Raw genomic sequence first — 7,159 nt, 5'->3', positions numbered from 1 at the left:
TGCTCTTCCAGAATGGACAGAATCTCAGATGAAATAGAGAAGATAAGATCCGCTTTACAAAGACAGGACAGGAACTGGTGTCATGTTACAACTGCATTCGGAGAAGAAAAGCTATTTTTATTTCTTCCAATTCTTCTGAAGTCAAATAAATAAGCACAAGTCATCGTTGAATCTGTAGATTTACACGGAAAAACAAGTCAAGGTCACAGAAACACAAACAGCTTGGGAATCCGGCTGGTCTGAAGCTCCGTGAGAGCCGGGTCCATCGCTGGAACGCAGAACAAATCCTGGGGGTCAAAGGGCACGTCGTCGGGCATCATTTCATCCATCCATCCATTCATTCATTCATTCATTCATCCATTCATTCATCCATCCATTCATTCATTCATTCATCCATCCATTCATTCATTCATTCATTCATTCATTCATTCATTCATCCATCCATCCATCCATCCATCCATCCATCATCCATCCATCCATCCATCCATCCCTCCATCCATCCATCATCCATCCATCCATCCTTCCATCCATCCCTCCATCCATCCATCCATCCATCCATCATCCATCAATCCATCCATCATCCATCCATCATCCATCCATCCATCCATCCATCATCCATCCATCCATCATCCATCCATCCATCCATCCATCCATCCATCCATCCATCCATCCATCCATCCATCATCCATCCATCCATCCATCCATCCATCCATCCATCCATCCATCCATCATCCATCCATCCATCCATCCATCCATCCATCATCCATCCATCATCCATCATCCATCCATCCATCCATCCATCCATCCATCCATCCATCCATCCATCCATCATCCATCCATCCATCCATCCATCATCCATCCATCCATCCATCCATCATCTGTCCGTCCCTCCCTCCCTCCCTCCCTCCGTTCATTCATTCATTCATTCATTCATTCATTCATTCATTCATTCATTCATTCATTCATTCATTCATTCATTCATTCATTTGTACTAAGCATCCATCCATCCATCTGTAGATTTACACGGACAAACAACTCAATGTCACAGAAACACAAACTACTTGGGAGTCCAGCTCGTTTAAATCCCCGTGAGAGCCGGGCTCCGGGGCCCCCGGGCCCCCGGCCTGGGGGTCAAAGTGCACCGGGACCATGTGAGGACGGGTCTCCGGGGTCTCCGGGGCCCCTGGGGGCTTCTGGAGGCCGTGACGAGGTAACGAGGGCGTGGAGCCCCGCCTGGTCCTTGTTCCTGCTGTCCAGGGAAGAGTTGGAGGCGTTGGCGGAGCCCTGCGGTTGGAGGGGGAGGCCCCGGCACGGGTCCAGGGGCCCCCCGCCCCGGAGCAGCACCACGTCCCGCACGGCGCGGCGGAAGGGCTTGCTGACGAAGCAGTAGAGGAAGAAGTTGACGGCGGTGTTGAGCATGGCCAGCATGTTGGACAGGTCGAAGGCCAGGTGGACGCGCCAGTCGCGGTGGACCGAGGACACGTACAGGTGGTACACCACCACCACGGTCCTGGGGGCCCACAGCACCGAGAACACCGAGGTGATGGCCAGCAGCATGGCCGTGGTCTTCCCCCGCCGCGGCCGCCGTGGGTGCCCACGCTCCCCTTGGGTGGGGTGGTGCGGCCGCCGCCCCCTCAAGGTGCGGATGATCAGCGAGTTCAGCACCAGGAAGATGCCGCACGGCAGGAAGTAGATGATCGTCACGTGGGTCCAGATGAGGACGGCGTCCAGCGCCGTGGGGGGGTCGGCGCTCCTCCACACGTCCGACCACCAGAAGAAGGGCACCCCCGACGCCAGGGACACCGCCAGCACCGCGGCGATGGTCCTCCGGGCCCGCGCCGGGTAGCTGATCTGCCGGTGGAGCAGCGGGTGGCACAGCGCCACGTAGCGGTCCACGGTGAGGGGCACGGCCGACCAGATGGAGGCGTGGTTGGCGGCGAACTCGGCGGCGCTGACGGCGCGCAGCAGCGGCGCGGGGACGTCCCGGTGGAAGACGGCCGTCTCCAGCAGGAAGCCGACCAGGATGATGAAGAGCTGCGACAGCAGGTCCGAGCCCGTCACCGCCAGGAGGTAGTAGTACAGGGCCTTCTTGGTGCGGGACGCCAGCCGGGTCAACGCCACCGCCGTCAGGATGTTCACTGGAGACCAGAACAAGGACCGACGTTACTCCCAGAATGCATCCGGGCTGCAAGTCACGATGTTCAGTGTACCTTTACCTTTTACTAACTACCTACCTACCTACCCACTAACTAACTAACTAACTATCTCTTTAGCGCCACCCTAGTGGCTCCCTGGAGCTTTTTCAAGAATGTTTGACCTTTTTTTCCCTTTCTTTTTCTTTTTTCCTTTCTTTCTTCTTTTTTTCTTCCTTTTTAATCTCAACATTTCAACTTTTTTCTCGACATTTCGACTTTTTTCACGACATTTCGACTTTTCTCACGAAATTTTGACTGTTTCCTTAACATTTCAACTTTTTTCTCGACATTTCGACTTTTTTCTCAACATTTAGACTTTTTTCTCGAGATTTCAACTTTTTTCTCAACATTTCAACTTTTTGCATAAGTGCATAATGAAAAAAAATCTTCCCTCAGTTATAACTAGATACATGCAGCATGTGTTGCCTTCATTCTAAGGCTTATAAAAGACTTTTACATTTTTTGCGGCTCCAGATATTTGTTTTTTGCGTTTTTGGTCCAATATGGCTCTTTCAACATTTTGGGTTTCCGACCCCTGCCCTATGGGGTAATTTACAACTTATTGACAGTCATGCCAAATGCCCGATTACGGCATTTGGCCACAGATCACATCTGACTGTAAATTGTTTTTTGTCTCTCACTTGGCTCGTTTATTCCTGCCTTTTGTGCCTTGAACCTACTGTATAAAAGTCATGATTTCAAATCATTCTTGGTCAGCACACCAACCCAGACCTGATCTGCGTCGGTTTGCTCACCGCCGGCTTACTGAATAAAACTATCTATCTATCTATCTATCTATCTATCTATCTATCTATCTATCTATCTATCTATCTATCTATCTATCTATCTATCTATCTATCTATCTATCTATCTATCTATCTATCTATCTATCTATCTATCTATCTATCTATCTATCTATTAAAGAGACATAAATATGGTGGCAGCAGGATCAATAGTCTGACTATTAATGTGTGGGGGTTGGCATTAGAACATTGGTGGGTCACAGCATTTCAGCACTGCAGCCAGATGGGGGATGTGGTTGCCAGAGCAACCAGAGGGATTCTGGGAGGTCATGTCAGGTGTTGGTGGTACCTGGGACTCCCACGCAGAGCAGGATGCTGTAGTAGACCACCGGGAAGAAGCCAAGGACACACCGGGACTTCTGCAGCTCCTCCCGCCTCAGAACCAGCTCCAGGGGCCCGGCCCCCGTCACGTTGGGCCAGTCGCCCAGAACCAACTCCTGGGGCCCGGCCCCCGTCACGTTGGGCCAGTCGGTCATGACCCAGCGCCTGATCTGGGGGACCAACGGAGAAGAGATGGGAAAAGGGTGGTAGTGGTCAAATAAAGGACTTTTGTTCAGCTGTTTAGGAAAGATCTGAGTAAAGACGTGTGAGACAGGCGAGGATGATGCTCCGAGCAGTGGGGGGGATCCCGGGCACAGTTAATCCAAGTGAGGGCTGCGACTTCGTGGCGCTCGAAACCCAGAGACTGCGTTGGGGGGAGCTGATAAGAGGGGGGGCCGAGGAAGGTGTTGAGAATGAGGGAGGTGTGGTTATCAGCAAGTGTGTGTGTAAGCGGTAAGTCCGTGAACTTCGCTTAGAGCTGCTCCTCAGCCAATGTCCTTGATGTTATCAGACGGCTCGGTCAGTTCTGAAAACAGGTCCACAGATGTTCCTGGAGAGGGGAGGGCTAGTGGGGGCAGAGTCCCTTGTTTACATTCCACCAGGGAGATTGTGACTAGAGCGATCGGCCAAAACCGCCCTGTCAAGGCCAGATTATAGAATCAACAATTATATTGCAAACAGACAGACTCAGTCATTTTCCGTCTGCCTTTAGTCTCTGGTTCATCAATGGCGACTCCAAACAGACGAATTTGTGATCAATTCCTGCCAAGCCGAGCTTCCAACTTCTCCAAGGTCTTATCCATCTTTTTTTCTTTTTTTTTTTCTTTTTTTTTCTGCCTTGTCTGCACACATATTAATGATTGATACCATGACGGTAGAAACCAAAGGTATATATATGTGCATTATTACTATATTTAATATATATACATATATATACGCATACATATGCGTACACATACATAACCCAGTTTTTTTTTTTTTTTTTTGGGGGGGTGGGATGGGAAACACACGTCAGGCACTGGAAATCTGCAACAAAAAACCACAAACAAAACACGAAACCGGCACGGAGCCGACCAAAACACGAACAGCAATCGAATCTTGAGATCTGATCGCAGTCTGAGCTAAGCTACCGCTACCTAACCCCAAAAACTACAGAGCAAGCATGCAGGTGAACAAGCCAGTGTGTATGTCTATGTGTGTGTGTGTGTATGTATATGATCATGTGTGTGTGTGTGTGTGTGTGTGTGTGTGTGTGTGTGTGTGTGTGTGTGTGTGTGTAATAAACCAAACAAAGTTCCACCTGAAGTGTATCTATAGTGGGGGAGGGGGGGGAGCAACCCCGCCACCCGCGAGACCAGAGGCCGACACGGAAGAGCCCGGAACCCAGGCCACCGGCAACCCCACAGAGGGGAGAAGCAGGAGGGACCCACCGCCAGCAAGGCCCCCCCCCCCGGCGGCGGCCGAGGGGGTCCGCGGGCGGGGCCCCCACGGCGCATCCATCCATCCGTCCGTCCGTCCGTCCGTCCGTCCGTCCATCCATCCATCCATCCATCCATCCATCCATCCATCTATCCATCATGCATCCATCCATCCATCCTGACATCCATCATCCATCCATCCATCATCCATCCATTCGTCCATTCATCCATCCATCCGTCCATTCATCCATCCATCCATCCATCCATCCATCCATCCATCATCCATCCATCCATCATCCATCCATCCGTCCATCCATCCATCCATCCATCCATCCATCCATCATGCATCCATCCATCCATCCATCCATCCATCATCCATCCATTCATCCATCATGCATCCATCCATCCATCCATCCATCCATCCATCCATCCTGACATCCATCTATCCATCCATCCATCCCTCAATCCATCCATCCATTCATCCATCCATCCATCATCCATCCATCCATCCATCCATCCATCCATCCATCCATCCATCCATCATCCATCCATCCATCCTGACATCCATCCATCCATCCATCATGCATCCATCCATCCATCCATCCATCCATCCATCCATCCATCCATCCATCCATCCATCCATCCATCCATCCATCCATCCATCCATCCATCCATCATCCATCCATCCATTAACCTGCTGAAACTCAGTCGATTAAACCGAAGGTTCACAACAACAGATGGGTCAACAACAGCCGCGACCCCGTCGACCTCCACGCACTTATCCTCCTCCTGCTTCACCTGGGTGCCGTCCCTCCTCCTCTCTTCCTCCACCCCTCCCTCCCTCCCTCCTCGCTCCCTCCATCACGCCGGCCGTGTTTGTGGAACTCTTATGACTCCGGCCTTCAGCGACGCGTTAGTGGATCTGTGATGGAAACTCTCCGACCCCCTGAGGGGGTCGCGGTGAGTCCACTCAGGCTAAACCGGCTGTCAACAACCTGCGGCTCTAGAGCCGCATGTGGCTCTTTAGCGCCGCCCTAGTGGCTCCTGGAGCTTTTTCAAAAATGTTTGACCTTTTTTTTACTTTTTTTTTACTATTTTCTTCTTTTTTCCTTTTAGTTTTCTTTTTTCTCTTTTATTCTTCTTTTTTTTCTCTTTTATTCTTCTTTCTTTTCTTTTTTTCTCTTTTTTCCTGTTTTTCTTCTTTTCTTCGTTTTTCCTTTTTTAATCTCGACATTTTGACTTTTTTCTCAGAAATTTTGACTTTTTTCTCAACATTTTTACTTTTTTCTCGACATTTCAACTTTTTTCTCAAGATTTGGACTTCAACATTAATCTCGACATTTTGACTTTTTTCTCAACATTTCGACTTTTTTCTCGAAGTGCATAATGAAAAAATAAATCTCCCCCAGTTCTAACTAATATAGAAACATGCAGCATGTGTTGTCTTCATTCTAAGGCTTATAAAAGACTAATTTTTTGCGGCTCCAGACATATTTGTATTTTGTGTTTTTGGTCCAATAAGGATCTCAAACATTTTGGTTTGCCGACCCCTGGGCTAAACCGACGTTAGCCGCCTCACGCAGCTGCACAGATGTTATGAGAACTAAACCCCCCTCAAAAGCCTCCGTCCCCCCCCACGCCCCCAGGCTCGGTCCTGCAAAGCTGCTCCACCGAAAACTGTCACTGCTGCAGTGAAACTTGAGCCGTCCGTCCGGCCGTGTGAATGCCAAAGATAAATAAATAATTAATGAGGTCGGGTCGCACTGCCAAGTCTCTATTTTAGAGTGCAGTTACATTATTTCAGTCACCTTGTGGTTAGAATGACATATTATGGTCTGTAGGGACTCGATTATGAGACGGAGAAGCATCACAGAGCTCAGAACTTAGTTTCTTTAGGTCACCTGAGCAGCATGAAGGAGAATAAACACCTGGGGGAAGAAGAAACGTGAAGTATCTGATGATACGGGACGATTCAGTTTTAACGGGAACCTCTAACGTTACCGGAGGGTTTCACAGAGACCGCTATGATCCAGTACTGTTTGCTTCCTCCATGTGTCCTGTCAGGGTTTTGGTTTTTGCTCTCGTGTTTTGTTAATCCTGCTCTGCAGCTTTTTTTGTTCTTGTTTTTTTGATTAATAAACCCAGTTTTTTGCAACTCCTGCCTCCTGCTCTCCTGCGTTTGGGTCCTCAACAAACCACAACCGTGACAGAACAGACCGTCCAAGATGGATCCAGCGGGAGAGCTCACTTCCCTCTGGGAGTGTCTCTGCCGGGAGGCGGAGAAGCCCCAGCTTGCTCCTGTCCCGGCGGTGGTCCCGGACGCATCAGCCCCTGCTCCGGTGATGGTCCCGGACCTCCCGCAGCCACCACCAAGGACCCGGGTTCCCCCGCAGCCAGCTCCGAGGAGCCTTTGCCTCCCGAA

At 50.0% G+C, this 7,159-nt stretch overlaps 1 protein-coding gene across 1 annotated transcript; it reads right to left on the bottom strand.

Annotated features, from left to right (window-relative positions):
* Positions 1-203: 203 nt before the first annotated feature.
* LOC133419746 (probable G-protein coupled receptor 142) lies at positions 204-3,485 on the bottom strand. Its single transcript, XM_061709151.1, is given in 4 exon segments — positions 204-287; positions 1,062-1,242; positions 1,244-2,138; positions 3,288-3,485. Coding segments are annotated over 4 exon segments (1,347 nt in total). The 5' UTR covers positions 3,475-3,485.
* Between the last annotated feature and the right edge of the window lie 3,674 nt (positions 3,486-7,159).

The sequence above is a fragment of the Cololabis saira genome, chromosome 19 (genome assembly GCF_033807715.1).
Source record: "Cololabis saira isolate AMF1-May2022 chromosome 19, fColSai1.1, whole genome shotgun sequence".
Lineage (NCBI taxonomy): Eukaryota > Metazoa > Chordata > Actinopteri > Beloniformes > Belonidae > Cololabis > Cololabis saira.
This window is presented reverse-complemented; position numbering and strand designations above follow the sequence as displayed.